The 15,931-nt window shown below is 38.7% G+C and overlaps 1 protein-coding gene across 1 annotated transcript in view; it reads right to left on the bottom strand.

Moving 5' to 3' along the window:
• The window catches only part of TBCK (TBC1 domain containing kinase), a 189,213-nt gene that overhangs the window by 7,969 nt on the left and 165,313 nt on the right, over positions 1-15,931 (bottom strand). The window contains exon 25 of the mRNA XM_037031868.1: positions 15,070-15,229. Coding sequence (XP_036887763.1) covers positions 15,070-15,229 — 160 coding nt within the window. The remainder of the gene's footprint in view (positions 1-15,069; positions 15,230-15,931) is intronic.

The raw sequence follows: 15,931 nt of genomic DNA, 5'->3' as shown, positions 1-15,931 counted from the left end.
AACAACCCTTAATATAATTAAATATTCAGTCAGTGTCCAAATTTCCAATTACTTCACAAATATTATCTGTTCATCCATCCATCAGCCGCTGATTTATATTTACAATCTGCTTATTTGCTCAGAAGCCAAACGAGGTCCATACACAGCAATCACTCGATGCTTTCCAAGTCTCTAACTTATAGGTTTGTGTGCTGTCTCTTCATTTCCTTGCAGGAAGTCTATTCTCCCTCAAATCCATTCCAATCAGACTTTTGTCCCCATCATTCACCCAAAATATACTTATAAAGCTCAGTAAATAACCTCTACTATGTTACCCTGACAAATAAAAATTTTAAGGCTGCATTTGAACTGACTTGACCCAAGAGCATCATCTGACACATTTGATCGAACCTCCCTCTTTTCACAACTCTCCAGCTGGCCTTCAGGGTACCAATCTCTCCTAGTTCTCCTACCTTTGCAGCTGGTCTTCCCAGTCTCTGCTGGGGGCTTTTCCTTATCTTCCTGACTCCTGCCCACCATGCCTGTCTTCTGGCTATCTCTTTTCCCTATACATTCATCCCCTAAATGATTCCATCTTGTCCTATGGACTTTAAGTCCCATCTATACATTGATGACTTTAAATGTATGGCTTTAGCCTCTTCCTCTAAGCTCATGAATCTATTTGCTTCCTCAATATCTCCACTTACAAATCTAATAAGCTTCTCAAACTTCAAATTGTGTGTCAAATTATATACATAACTTTCAAGAGAGGACACTTGATTCCTACCCTATGCCCACCTCTAGACTTCTCCTGAAGTCTTCCCCATCTCAGGAAATGACAACTCCATTTTTCCAGTTGTTTCAGCAATAAAACTGGATTTACATTGGTTTCTTTTTTCCTCTAATGTATCATATCATCTATAACTTTCAAAACACAATTAGAACCTGATCACTTCTTACCACCTCTGTTACTGCCACACTAGCCCAAGCAACCGTTATTTCTTACCTAGGTTATTCCACGTCTTATCCTAACTGGTCTTTCCTGCTTCCACATTTGCCTCGATTCCCCACACAGTGTGAGTGACCCTTTAAAAATGTTAAGTCAGATTATACAACTTCTCTTTCCAAAGCACTTCGATTGCCTCTTATTTTATTCAGAATAAAATCTTAAAGATTTTACCACGGTTTATGGGGTCTTACATGATTTGCAAATCTGCAACCCCCTCCTCCTCTCTCAACCTCTTTAATCTCCTCTATTAGAATAAGCTACCATTGGCTCTAATTTAGATTATTGCAATAACATCTTGTCTGATTGCTTCCATCCTTGCCTCTTAAGTATTTCTCTCCATGGCAACCAGAAGGACTCTCTTAAACAAAAGTCAGATCACATAAAACCCTTTGTTCCCCATGTTCTAGAGGATTTCCATCTTGCTCAGAATAAGGCTTTCTCTGATCACATCATAAATAAAATAAGCCACCAGTACTGTTTTCCCCCATTCTACCTTATTTTTCATTTCGGCATTTATAACCACTTGACATATGTGTTTACTGACTGTCTCTCCCAATATATTGTAATCTCCGTGAAAGAAGGGACTTTGTTTTACTACTGTTTCTACAATGCCAAGAACAGTGCCCAGTACATAGTGTTTGCTCTACTGTCTGCTGAGTAATTGATTAATTCATTGAACAAATAGTTTTTGAGCACTCACGGTGTGCCAGGCACTATGGTAGGCACTGGTTACTACCAATGGAGGTCGAAAGGATTTTAGGGCAAATAATGAGGGAACTATCTAACTGGTTCTGGTGAAAGTCAAGTGACGTTTTAGTTTATCCTTTAGTAGCAGACCCTTCACTCGACTCTTCTATGAGTTGAAAAAACATTTTTTAATCCTTACCTAAAGATATGATTATTGATTTTAGAGAGAGAGTAAGGGGGGAGAGAGAGACAGAGAGACAGAGAGACATCAACATAAGAGAAATGCAGATTGGTTGCCTCCTGTACACGCCCTGATTGGGGATTGAACTCACAACCTTTTGGTGCCCAGATGGTTCAACCAGCTGAGCTACCTGGCCAGGGCAAGTAAAATGATGTTAAAAAATGATGCCTTTTAAAAGTCATCTGTACAAACACACACTTATAGTAAAAGGTATTGATGATGAAGTGTATAAATATAGAAGCAATGAAGAATAATAAAGCTCATCATTTTAATGCAGAAGTCCACTGAGCGGCCAGAGGAGAGACAACATCCTCAGTTCATTTCCAGGGAAGGAAGCTGAGGGGATCTGAAGAGGATGCAGTGAAACGCACACTGGCTGCTCTTGGGTTCCCCGCTTACTCCTGAGCCCCTGTTCCCTCAATGAGTTTTGCAATTTTTTCATGGTATGTGGATCACTCAAGAGGTACGTAAAAAAAACAGTTAATATTTTCACGTGCAATTATAAATTTCTCTACTTTTAGTTCACTGTGTTATATGTAATTCTAACAAATTATCATTAGAATTAAAGAAATAGGATTTAGTTTTCAAAGCATACTTTCTTGAATAGAAATGACCAGAAAACCAAATATGCCTCAAAGGCCCAGTCCAACTTCTTCTCCATCGCTGGCTTTGCTGATGGTCCAATAACAGATTTTTTTTCTTACATGGTGAGAAATGGTGCTTTCCTTCCCCTTCCATTTTCCTTCCGTCCCATTTCCTTTGTTAATCTTCTCTACCAGTTACACTAAAGCAAATTTCTCTTATTTATTATCTAGGTTACAATGGAGGCAATGGATTTTTACAATGAACTGAAACAAATATCTTTTAATGGTCTTTTGCCATTCTCTTGTGAAGGCCATCACCTGGACTTTGTCTTCCTTTCTGGAATAATGCATTTATAAGCTTTTAAATTTAAATATAAGAAAGACCTATAATTTTTCTGTGCTGTAGAATACTGTTTATTTCATAAGTGAAGGATTCTATACATATACATCCAGTTTTAACTCTCCTTTGAATTCTAGTCTGAATCTCTCAATGCTTGACTGACATTAGCACTTTAAACTTGGTATGCCCGAAATTCATTGGACACAGGAGGAAGCTTGCTTACCCACTGCCAGTATGAGCACTACGTAGCGCCTACAAGCTCGTACTGCGAGTATCAGTAAGAGACTTTCACATATCATCAAATAGTCTGATGATAATAGGTCTAGAGTTTCTTTGCATTTGAGGACAAATGAAATCCTTTATTTTAGAATTATACTCGCTTATTCCTTATACAAACACATGCAATTATTTACATTTAAATGAATGATTAATGAGAAGGTCGCCTTTGGTGTTAAACAAGGTAAGAGAGGATAGTGACAGGGTGTGATTAGGTGCCTTGAGTCACATAATAAAGCAGTGAGGCCGTTTCCCTAAAATCCTTTTGAAAGTGGAAGGGCTTTGTTATCAGCCTCAGACACAACCCCTCTGTCGTCTTTCCCCTAATGCCACTGGAGTTTGTGACCACTGGGGGCTTAGAAACTATTTAGATACTGGGAAATTACAGGCTGGGACAGAAGGTCAACATAAAGGTAGACTCTGGGAAGAATCTGACATTAAAATAGGCTGGAAATACAGGGAGAGTGAAATTCTTATATTGGTTTTTAGTTCTTGGTGTTTTAAATTTTCTATTTCACTGGGATAAAGGGCAAAAGAAAGAGAAGGCACTTTAAAAGTCATTTTCCAAATGACTTTCTAAAATATAGCTGATTGTGTCACTTTCCTTCTTAAAAACCTTTAATAGCTCCCCATTGCTCAAATGTGAACTCCTAACACAGCCTTCAAGGCTGTCCATAAGCAGACTCCCCCCATCTGGAAATAGCCTTCTCTGCAGCTGAAATGCTTTTCGGAGAAGCCCTTGCTTTCCCATCAGCCAGTGCTGTTTCCTGTGCCTGGAATGCTCCCTCCTCACTATAGCTATGGTCCTCTTCCCAGCACTTTTCCTTACAAAATTCTACCCAGAATTTAAGGGTTAGGTCTGCCATTGCCTTCTCTATGAAGCTTTAGAAACCCCTCATTTAACTGAAAGAAATTCTCAATGATTTTCTGGAACTTTAATTATAATTTCATATAGCACGTGTCACGTTGTGCTTTGAGTTTTAATCAGTTGTATACATATCTTACTGTATTCATTAGATTGAAAGTGTTACGAGGGAAAGGGCCTATGTCCTTCTCATTTGTTTCCGTATGACAGTCTCCATCATGTCGGCACTCGGCGTTTGGTGTCTTGAATTAACCTAGTAGTTGATATTAGTATGTTTTGTCTTCCTCTTTTGACCAGTTTCTGTAAATGCATAGTTGACAGTAAATGACTATTTTCCATGTGTTTATTCATTACCTTAGTCACTAAATCAACCATTGAATAGTTGTGGAGTGCTTACTATTTGAAAGGCACAATGCTAGGGACTGGGTACAACAACGAATGCAAATACAGTCCCTGTCTTTAGTGAGCTTGGAGTTCAGTTGGAGATGCGGATGAGTGACCAGGTAATTGCAATGCCATTTGACGAATGCTACACAGAACCATCACTATGGCTGTGTAAACTGTGCTTTGTACAAGAGAGCTTGGAAAAGGGGTAAGTGGAGCATGAAATGTAGCCCATCCTCTCCGAGCTTTGTGCCCTTACACGGTGCTGTGTGTTCCTAAAGGAAGGGTGGCTTTTTATCTAATGCAGACAGAAACTCCATACATGATAGTGGTCCCAACAACATTATAAGCGTAAGTAAAAGATTTTATAGGAGCACTTGGGAACAGTACTTAGTCCCAGACTTGAGAAGTTAAGAAGCAGTCTCAAGAAGAAATGCTATATAAACAGCCTTTCAAGACAAATGGGAGTTACCCAGTTGAACAGAAGTGGAAGAATGCTCCGACTAGAGAGAAGTATAAAAAGACAACACGTACAAAATTACAAGTAGTTAATCATGGCTGGAATCTAAGAGGGTGAGAGAAGCAATGAGGGACGAGCCTGGAAAACTAAGCACAGTCTGGAAGAGCCCTACAAACCATGATTAGGGCTTGAACTTTATTTTGAAGGTAATGGGAAGTCACCCCGGCATTTTGACAATGGTTAGATTTACATTTCAAAAAGTCCACTCTGCTGTGGGCCACAACGGGAGGAAGGAAGGGGACTGCAGGCAGGGACGATGCAAAGTTGCAGCCAACTTAGGCATGAGATATTAGCGACTTGCTCGAGACAGTGGGTAGATGGGATGAGAGAATTTCAGACAGAATTAAGCGTGAAGGCAAACAATACTTTTCTTTTTTTCCTTTTTTATTTAATTCTTATTCAAGTACAGTTTTCTGTTTTATATTCCCTGCCCTTTTCTATAAAATTTGTTGCCACAAGTCAAGAAGGTGAGATAATTCACTATTTCAGCTCAACAGCCTGGTGGAAGAAAGTGTAGGAGCCTATAGTTAGCATAGGGTTTAAATCAGGATTCTGTCACTGGTTAGCTGTGGGATGTTGGGTAAATTACTTAGCTTTTTGGCCTCAGTTTCTTCACCTGCTAAATAGGTAATAATAATATACATGAAAGGTACACTGAAAGCATTTTGGGGAGGATTACATTAGATCGCACAAGTTCAAGCACTTGAGTCAGAGTACCTACTGTAAACTAGTTTATAAACTACTTTCCTTCTTTAAGAGGAAAGCTATTTACAACACCTTGCAAATGTATAAATTCAAACTTAAAAGGAAGATTTGTCTCCAATGGGGACAAACCAGTGTTCATGTGAACTCTTTATAAGGGAACAGTGATTTATACTAGTGACTCTTACCATACTTTTGGCAATTGGATGAAAGCTACAGATGTATTCTCTCTCAAGAAAAGGCAAATTTATGTAATACTTTACATATAATTTCAATTAGTTCAAAGAGCTTCTAAAACTCTGATGAACTCTAGGTTAAAGAGTTTTCCTTTAAAGTAATTCATTCAATTTTAAAGATTATGCTAGTTGATTGTGACCTAGTGTTTATGCATACGGCAATTGGAATCTATCTATAGATTCATAAATTAGTGTTTAACAACAGCTATACTTTCAAACAGTCCTCTCAGAAATGGCTACCTGGAAATTCAAGTTCACATTAAAAAATAAGAGAAAACATTTTTAGATATGACACAAAATTCGTTTGAAAATAGTTCTTATTCTAACAAAAAAGTATACTGGCTCTCATATAGAGGACAAGCCTTCTGATAAAATTCTGTCATGTCTTAGGAGCTCTAAAGAGCTCTTTGCATATTTTCCTTTGACCTGGGATATTTGGGACTAGAATTTCAGCAATAATCTTCCATTAACTTCTATTTACACTAGACAACAGAATACAGTAAACTTATACCATGTCCAACCCATTAGTCATATTCCACACAATGTACTCTGTTCTGTGAGGAATGTATGTACTAAAGATTCAGATTCAAAACAGTTATGGCTATGAGGGATCCAGCCAAGTTCCAGCCTCTGCAAGGTCAAGTGGGAGGGCAACTCTGGTTAGTTTTTATTCGGCCACAAACATTCCTGTGGTAAGAAGTAATTAATCAAACGGTGGGCTGTGGAGGGCAGAGCTGGTATGTAGAATAACACATAACGAGACAAGATAACGTTCATCCTAGGCTAGGACATGAACATAGGTACCAGAGAGCATGGGATTCAGATGATGACTTGGCAATTTTTCCAGGAAATTGGAAATGAGCTTCCCCTGTGTTTTTTAAAAACTGCTTGTGCACAAAATACATTTAGTAAACATCTTAAAAAACAGATAATCAGAGTTTGAATTAGGTGTTTTAAAGTCCCCGTGCTTTTTATTTCAGATAACTGTTGAAAAACTCTGAGACTAGGGACATTACGGGACAGACTGTATTTCAGTTTATGGGTCTTTGAAAGTAAGTTACCCTCTATCACTTAGCAAATACAGAGTTACACAAGACAATTTTACTGTTAAGCCTCATATGATGTCTAGGTGTGCTCAAGTTACATAAATATGTTAAATGTTTCCTTAAAATCTGACATAAACCCACAGACCAAAACATTTTCTGACAAGAAGATGAGGAAAAAGCCAGGAAGAAAGCCAGGTTTAACCATAGCCAGTGCTTATGGGTCTAACAAGACCGAGAAGGGATTCCTTGCATATTTGGAACTCAGAAAGGAGACTGACTTCTCATTCTTTATCACAGTGCTGAAGATACAATTAAAAAGGTACAACTAATACATTTTCTGACAGGTAAAAGATCTCATAGAAAGTGGCTTAAAAGTATCATATTAATCTGAAGAACGAGGCAGATACTATCTGGGGCCAGGGAAGTTTGCTGTCGAGACAACACACACGCCTGACTGGTTTAAACTGCTTTCAGTGATTTGGTTCCCTCTGAGCACACACAGGTAGGATAGTCTCCCCTGCCTGAGACCAAAGGCTGCAGGAAGAGCTGGAGCAAAGAGAGGAAGGAGACAGGGCTAGAGAGAAAAAGGGACTGGCAAAGGTGATGGCTATCGGTGATCACCACGATATCATAAAACTTGGTTTGGCTTGGTTAAGGAATTCAGGAAGTCATGGGGGTGGGACGAGAGGGCGGAAGCCGCATCTCTCTGCAGTGCAAATAACTTCCAACCTAAAATCCAAAGGCCAGGTAACCTGGGTGTCTGGGGGAGAGTAAATGAACACAGTTGGGTATTTTCTTATTGTTAAAAATAGCTCCAATGGCATGCTTTTTTTTTTATTACAAATCTGATTATTTTCAGTTGAACATGATGCCACATTTTAAATTTAATCCTTACATGCCACGTGTACAAAGCATTAGCCACTCACACTGTTTAGTCACAGCAACTCCATAAAAATTGTCTCCTGTCTAGGTTTCTGAATCAAATGCTAATCAGGAATATATGTTCTGTTCTTTTCTATTTTTGTTTTGTTTTTTTCTAGAAGGGTTAACTTTGTTTCGTTTTAAAGGAAAGAATAACAGCACACATTACTTGCTATAGGCTTTTATGTTCTCAGACAAATATTTCTTTTGATGACAGAAGAGTAAAGATTTGATGCCAAGAATGTAACATTTTCAGGGTAAAATCACCTGTTTCTAGTATCTTCCAAAGGACCGACAAGACAAACCAACGTTCAAAGATTGCTTCAAATTTCTGAGATGATCTATGGAATGAAGGTGATTCACTGGCAGGGAAGACATCTTTGTGGTCAAGTAATCATAAAATATAATCTTAGATAGAGACAAGTATTTTTAAAAATCTTATGAGCCTCAGTGGCTAACACAGGTAGATGATGTCTACAGTTTTTCTTAAGGACTCACTAAAGGCAGAGAAACGCCATTTGGAATTTCAGTCTGTTTTTGTCCATGTTGTTGGCTATTTTTCAGTCTGAGACCTATCACTAGATTTAGACATGGATGCCATAGGGGAGAAAAAAATTATGCAATAACACATAAAAGCTTGCTAGGGTGCAAGTCATCCTTCTTGCTAAACATTGTCATTTACTTCTAGGAAAGAGGTGGATTCGTGGTGATGTTTCGCCAAGCCGAGATATAGGAGACTTTGGCCTTAGGTTGCAAGTATGGCAGTGTAAGTACCAGCTGCTATGAGCATGAGAACAACCTGCACATTTGCCCTACATGATATTTAATTAATGTTAAAAATCAAAATTTCCTTTAAATCTGAGTAATCTGCTCAAGAAATCTGCTCATGAACCCTGTCTTGTGGGTTCATTTAATCCATGCCATGGATACTAGCCTAAATCTGCCTCCCCCACGGATATCTGACTGTTAGTGCCCTCTCAGCTTTACACACTTGCTCTCTGAGATGAATTCAGTACATTTCAGTTTCGTAAGAGGTATTGTCTATGAGGCTTTCTGTATATATCACACAGGCATGATTTCCCTCTATGTCAAAGGAACTTGATGTCAGTGTAGCACTTGAAGACATAGTTTCTCATGTGTGTTATAAAAAGATCTTTGCAGTGAGACAAGAGTGAGACCTTACCATATTTTCCACTTAAAATGTGCTACAAAGCTTGAATTGCCTTTACCCTGTTTTGACACAGTGGTCTCCCTGCTCCCATCAGCCCTAACAACAGATTCAGTCCACATTTGTTTGCCTTGTCAGACGAGGCCTGGCCTCATGACAGCTGGACCGGCGCAGGTCTGCACTGCCCGGGCAGCAGTCATGGTCACACACATTCCGGATGTGTGTGACACCTTCCTTCTCCCCTTCGCTCTCCCCTTCGCTCACTGGGGACTACCTGACTTTCCTTGATGCTGACATACCTTTGTTTACAACATTTCTGATTATGTTTGATTGTAAAATGCTCACTGCTTTATTTAACCTGTTGGGTAAGGTGAATTAAAGATTAACTGGTAAGAAACATTTACTAGGATTTAACTCTGACACAGAGAAGAATCTACATGGGACCGTAATTAAGATCTTTGTATTCTTCCTTTTATGTCCTCTTCTGGGGAAAAATAATGTTTTCTCTTGATTAGAAATGACAGATTCCAAAGGCTTTCTGATATATTTAATGTGGAAGCTAGGCTAAACATAAAAGCCTTGTAAAATGGTAATGCTAAAGAACCATCTCATAGCAATAAATTGCTAATCAACTGTAATTACAGGAAACAGGTAATGAATACATAATAAAAATGGTGTCATACGTCTTTTAGTTATTCAGATTCATGAATAAGCAGTATTTCTTAGATTTGTTACATTTTCTATGTGATTTTAGACACTATATTCAATACATCTGACCAGTGTAAAGTAATTCCTCCACATTTCTATTACAAAAGACACTCTGGTCCTAACTGGTATATCAAATGGGTGATTTTAACAGTGTCATATACTAGGCAAATGGTTAATTCATTCCTTCTTGCAGTTGTTCAACGATATTTTGCTCCTTGTTAAATTCAACATTGAGAAACTTTTTCTTTTATTAAATGGTTATACTCTATTTAATATTTTCATATATTGGATTTTCAGTCTACCTTTTTTATCAGGTCTTCCCAGAAAATGTGAAACCAGAAATTATAATCAGTGCCTAGTCTTTGCAAAAAAAATGCCCAAGTCCAAATACGAGGCTGACGGACGCATCATAAACATTTGCCCAGATAATCTGTCACTGTGCTGACTTGCACTGGCACCTCTGCTTTCTTCCGTGGCACCCACTCAGCCTTCCCTGACTCTGAGACAGGAGTCTGCCCGCTGCGGCGCACGGATTTTACCTTAGAAGAAGAGCTGCTACTTGTTCGGAAATCACTGTTTTTTGGTTTGCTTGTTTTTGAATTAAAAAAAAAAACCCACAGAGGAAAAAGTTCAGAACTGATCAGGATGGCTCTTATGAAAGAGCTTCCACTACTATTTGACCCAAAATTGTAAGTCTCAGATGAACTGGGTAGAGTGGGGTAGCCTGAACACATGCATGAAGCCCAAGGAATTTTTTTAAAGAATCGAGGTACAATATATATGTCACATAAAATTTTCCATTGAAACATGTGTTAGGTATACAAGTCAGTGGCATTAAGTACCTTCACAATGTTGTACAACCATCACCACTAGTTATTTTTCAAAACTTACCATCCCATTGAGAAACTCTGTGCCCATTAGGCAAAACCTCACACTCTGCCCTCCTCCAGCCGGAGTGGTACTACCTTACTTCCATCCCCATGGATTTGCCTAATCTGGACCTCTCACATCAGTGGGGTCATAGAATACTTGTCCTTCGTGTTGGGCTTATTTCAATTTAGCATAATGTTTTCAAGGTCCATCCAGGTTGTAGCCTATATCAGAACTTCATTCTTTTGTATGGCTGAATAATACAACGTGGAACAAAAGTAGGTTTAGTTTTTCATATGGCAAATAATGCAGTAATGAATAAATAATAATACAAGAATAAACTCTGTTTCACGTACTAACAATGGTAACCTACTTTTTACCCATCCTGTATACTGTATGTATATACCACATTTTGTTTATTCATTTATCTGTTGGCAGAGACTTGGGTTGTTTCCACTTTTTGACTATTGTAAATAATGCTCCTATGAACAATGGTGCACAAGTATCTGAGGCCTTGTTTTTAATTCTTTGGGGTATTTACCTAGGAGCGAAATGATGGTGTATGATAATTCTATGCTTGCATCTTGAAGGAACTGCCAAACTGTTACACTGTTTTCTACGGCAGTTGCATTATTTCACATTCCCCTCGACCATGCACAGGGGTGGGGGAGGTCTGATTTCTCCACACCCTTGTCAGCCCTTGGGTGTGACACTGTGCTTTTGATTTGCATTTCCCTAGGGAGTAATGAAGGTATCTTTCCATGTGCTTTTTTAGCCATTTGTGTACCTTCAGAGAAATCTCTAAAATGTTAAAGATTTGCCCAGTTTAAAATTTGTTGTTTTTTCTGTTGTTGAGTTGTAAGCTAATAAATATATAACTGATCTTTGTGTGTTGATTTCGCTTCTGATATTAAATACCTATTAGATATATAATTTACAAACATTTTCTCCCCCTTTGTAGCTGATAAGGATTGCTGCCCCCCACAACTACGAGAGAATAAATCTCTGTCATGTCAAGCCACCCAGCTTGAGTTACCTTTTACCACAGTCCTGGAAAATTACCTTTTACTTTTTCATGCCTGATTGTTCTGACTAGAATTAATATTGATCCTTTTCAAACTCTTCCAACAAACAGAAGAGGAAGGAACACCTCCTAACCCGTGCTATGAGGCTAGCATTATTGTTATACCACAGACAGACACAGGCNTGGTGCACAAGTATCTGAGGCCTTGTTTTTAATTCTTTGGGGTATTTACCTAGGAGCGAAATGATGGTGTATGATAATTCTATGCTTGCATCTTGAAGGAACTGCCAAACTGTTACACTGTTTTCTACAGCAGTTGCATTATTTCACATTCCCCTCGACCATGCACAGGGGTGGGGGAGGTCTGATTTCTCCACACCCTTGTCAGCCCTTGGGTGTGACACTGTGCTTTTGATTTGCATTTCCCTAGGGAGTAATGAAGGTATCTTTCCATGTGCTTTTTTAGCCATTTGTGTACCTTCAGAGAAATCTCTAAAATGTTAAAGATTTGCCCAGTTTAAAATTTGTTGTTTTTTCTGTTGTTGAGTTGTAAGCTAATAAATATATAACTGATCTTTGTGTGTTGATTTCGTTTCTGATATTAAATACCTATTAGATATATAATTTACAAACATTTTCTCCCCCTTTGTAGCTGATAAGGATTGCTGCCCCCCACAACTACGAGAGAATAAATCTCTGTCATGTCAAGCCACCCAGCTTGTGTTACCTTTTACCACAGTCCTGGAAAATTACCTTTTACTTTTTCATGCCTGATTGTTCTGACTAGAATTAATATTGATCCTTTTCAAACTCTTCCAACAAACGGAAGAGGAAGGAACACCTCCTAACCCGTGCTATGAGGCTAGCATTATTCTTATACCACAGACAGACACAGGTCCAAGAAAACTATGGACAGATACTCCGGCTGAATGCTGATGCAAAAGTCCTCAATCAAATACTAGCAATCTGAATTTGGGAGCATATTAAAGGATTATAGACCATGACTAAGTAGAATTTATGCTAGGAATGCAAGGGTAGTTAAAACATATGAAAATCAATTGATGTAATATATCACATTCACAGAAAGAAGGGAACAAAAACTCATAATCATCTCAACTGATGCAGAAAAAAGGCATTTGACAAAATTCAACATCACTCCCTAATCAAAACATTCAATAAGCCAAGAAGGATTTAACAAATGTTACTTGACATGACAAAAGCTATAACGAAAACATCCAACTAACCAGTATGGGGACGCAGCAGGGGACGCACAAAAGGCAACCATACATTGATGTTTCTCTCCCTCTCTCCTTCCCCTCTAAAGATAAATAAATAAATAAAATCTTAAAAAAAAAAAAGCAATGGAGAAAGACTGAAAGCTTTTCTCCTAAGGTCAGAAGAACACAAGTATGCCTGCCTTTGCAGCTTCTATTCAACATGGTAGAGTTTCTACTTGTTCTTGAAGTTTCTGCAGAGGAATGGAGTATCAGAGCTGTCTACTATTATTTTGTTGAAGTTACTTCTAAATGCAAGACTTTTTATATTATCATCATATGTAAACTAGTACTTTAAATTCACATATACGCAAGTAAGAGTACTGAAAACTAAAACTTACTATTATTTAACAAATTATATCAAAATGACTTACATACCACGGCTTCAGTTCTAAGATGTTCTCATTTACTTAAAACTGCACAGTAGTCATCAACTATGCTGACTTTCTCTGAAATAAGTGTATTTAGATCATTCCTGTCAGACACTAGAGTTACATAAAAGAGGAGTCAGAGATTTATGAGTTATAACTCACAGTCAATGAAACTTCATCATCAGAGACGACCTTCACTTAGTGTCAAAAGCCAGTGCTACCACTAGCCCTGTGCTTGTGACACAGAACTGGTCTGTGACCAAAGGTACTGCAGTGCTCATCTGACTACATTTCCAGTGATCGCATTACTGGATTCTTCTGTCTACACGGATACAAAGGAGTGTGCATGTTAGAGGGGAATATTGTATCTCCACTGCTAAATTCTTTGAGGAGGACATTTTTCTAAGTATATTACCAACCTTCCTTTCTGTCCTTCCGTTTACTCTGCTCTAGGAAGGGGAGTGACTTGATCAGTACCCCTGGGAAGGCTCAGTCTTGTCCTCCTTTCTCTTGGAAAGAAGCTGCCTGCAGGGAACAGACTACCTCTGCCCCACTTCCAGCAGCAGCATCTTTCTCTCTTTGGAATAAGGGCCTGTCCTAGTTCAACATTGCCTACACCCAGATACGCCGCACTCCGATTCTGGGGGCTTTGTGAGCAAGCCCTTTTGGCTCATACTAAACTATGTTCTCCAACTTGTCTTTTATAAAAATAAAGTTTTTAAAAAAATTACCACCCAAAGTCAAACCTCCTTCTGTTACCATATAGTTCACCCACTTTACCCTTTATGACCACAATATAACATACAGATGATTATTATAGAATTGTACACATGAAGCCCAAGTAATTTTATTAACCAATGTTACCCCAATATATTTAATTTTAAAAAAACAGGGTATATTTTTGACCTTCACATTCTTTGTTTTATTTTTCAGTTTGCTTAGAACATAGCCAGGGGACAGCAGAGTCGTTTTACTGTCATGTACTCCTCCTATCTGAGAGTTCGATGATATCTTTACTGAATTCTGTCATCAAAAAGCTTTGAGCCCTGGCTGGTGTAGCTCAGTGGATCGAGCTCGGGCCTGCGAACCAGAGGATCGCGGTTCAATTCCCAGTCAGGGCACATGCCTGGGTTGCAGGCCAGTTCCCTGCAGGCCAACTCCCAGCAGGGGACGCACAAAAGGCAACCATACATTGATGTTTCTCTCCCTCTCTCCTTCCCCTCTAAAGATAAATAAATAAAAAAAATCTTAAAAAAAAAAAAAAGCTTTGAGCCCACAGTAAATAAANAGAGGATCGCGGTTCAATTCCCAGTCAGGGCACATGCCTGGGTTGCAGGCCAGTTCCCTGCAGGCCAACTCCCAGCAGGGGACGCACAAAAGGCAACCATACATTGATGTTTCTCTCCCTCTCTCCTTCCCCTCTAAAGATAAATAAATAAATAAAATCTTAAAAAAAAAAAAAGCTTTGAGCCCACAGTAAATAAAACTGCAGAATCCAACAAATTCCACCATGAGCTTTCAGAATCTCTAATCAAGATCTTGTGTTTTTCTCCAATGAAAAGAATTGAAGATTCTTCTTTGCAATTTCAGAAAGTAGTTTTTTTAAAGAACACCTTAGGCTATTAGGCTATCATTTGGATCTTTCTAAGCTTACTACTGAACCCGATTCTGCACACCGAGGAAGAAATTTGCATCCTTTTACTGAGAAAAGGCAGACAAATCATCTATTTAAGAAAATAGGGTAGATCTTGAAAGTTCATTTGATATGTAGCCCACTCCTGAAGAAATAAACTTTTAGACAATCTGTTATAGTAGGCAGGCAAATAACCCATTCTGCACATATGACATTTCTGAGTACACTTACCTCTGCCGTGTGCTTTGCCAGATTCCCCACAATGACAATGACCTTCCCTTTGAAGCTCTGGAGCATGGCAGTGTAAGGTCCCTGGGTGAGCACCCCCTCTGTGGTGAAGGCAGCACTGAACGGAATGTTGATGCTTCCTGAAATGTGACCCCGAATAAAACTGGGACAGAAAGTTTAAGGAAAACATTTATTTGTGTGCAGACTTGATTGTGAGAGAGGGGTAATTGATTCCTAGAAGCTAATGCCGCTAAAATCAAACACAAACAGAGACCAGACTTGAAAATTCCCTCAGCACATAAAACTGGTTTAGTCATAAAAGTAAAGGTTAATTTAGCTTATTTTCCAAGACAAATAAGGCTAACTTGACCTGAGTCACTTCTTGCTAATGTCAGTGAAACTTAAATTGTTCCCCCAAATTGATATAAGGTAATCACTAATTAGAATTTGAGAAAATTCTAATACTGTGACCAATAAAAGTCGCTGCCTTCACACTGGATAGGCGGCTTTATAACAATACGCCTCGGGGCCTTATCTGATGTTTTTGGTTTGCGGGTTCTCGGTTTGCAAACTGTTTTTGGTGTATGCACAATGAACTTTTACTAATTATTCTTTTGGTCATTCATTGGTTTTATTTCTGAACTTCTGACAGTTCTGAACATCTCCCATGCTCACATGATTATTTTATATAAATAAAATAAAGCACCTATATGCAAAAAAAAGAGTTAAATATGAAATTGTAATGGAAGACGACTGGCCAAAGATGTAAAGTGGCCAGGAGGCGGCAAATCGATGGCAGTCTCACGGGCTGCATAGTCATCACGCCTTTAAGCTCATCACCACTATGATTACTTTAAGGCTCTGA

This window comes from Sturnira hondurensis, unplaced genomic scaffold (assembly GCF_014824575.4).
Source record: "Sturnira hondurensis isolate 20B ecotype Veracruz unplaced genomic scaffold, ASM1482457v3 Scaffold0021214, whole genome shotgun sequence".
In the NCBI taxonomy this organism is placed as follows: Eukaryota; Metazoa; Chordata; class Mammalia; order Chiroptera; family Phyllostomidae; genus Sturnira; species Sturnira hondurensis.
The sequence above is the reverse complement of the archived record's forward strand: the minus strand, read 5'-3'. Positions and strand labels throughout refer to the sequence as shown.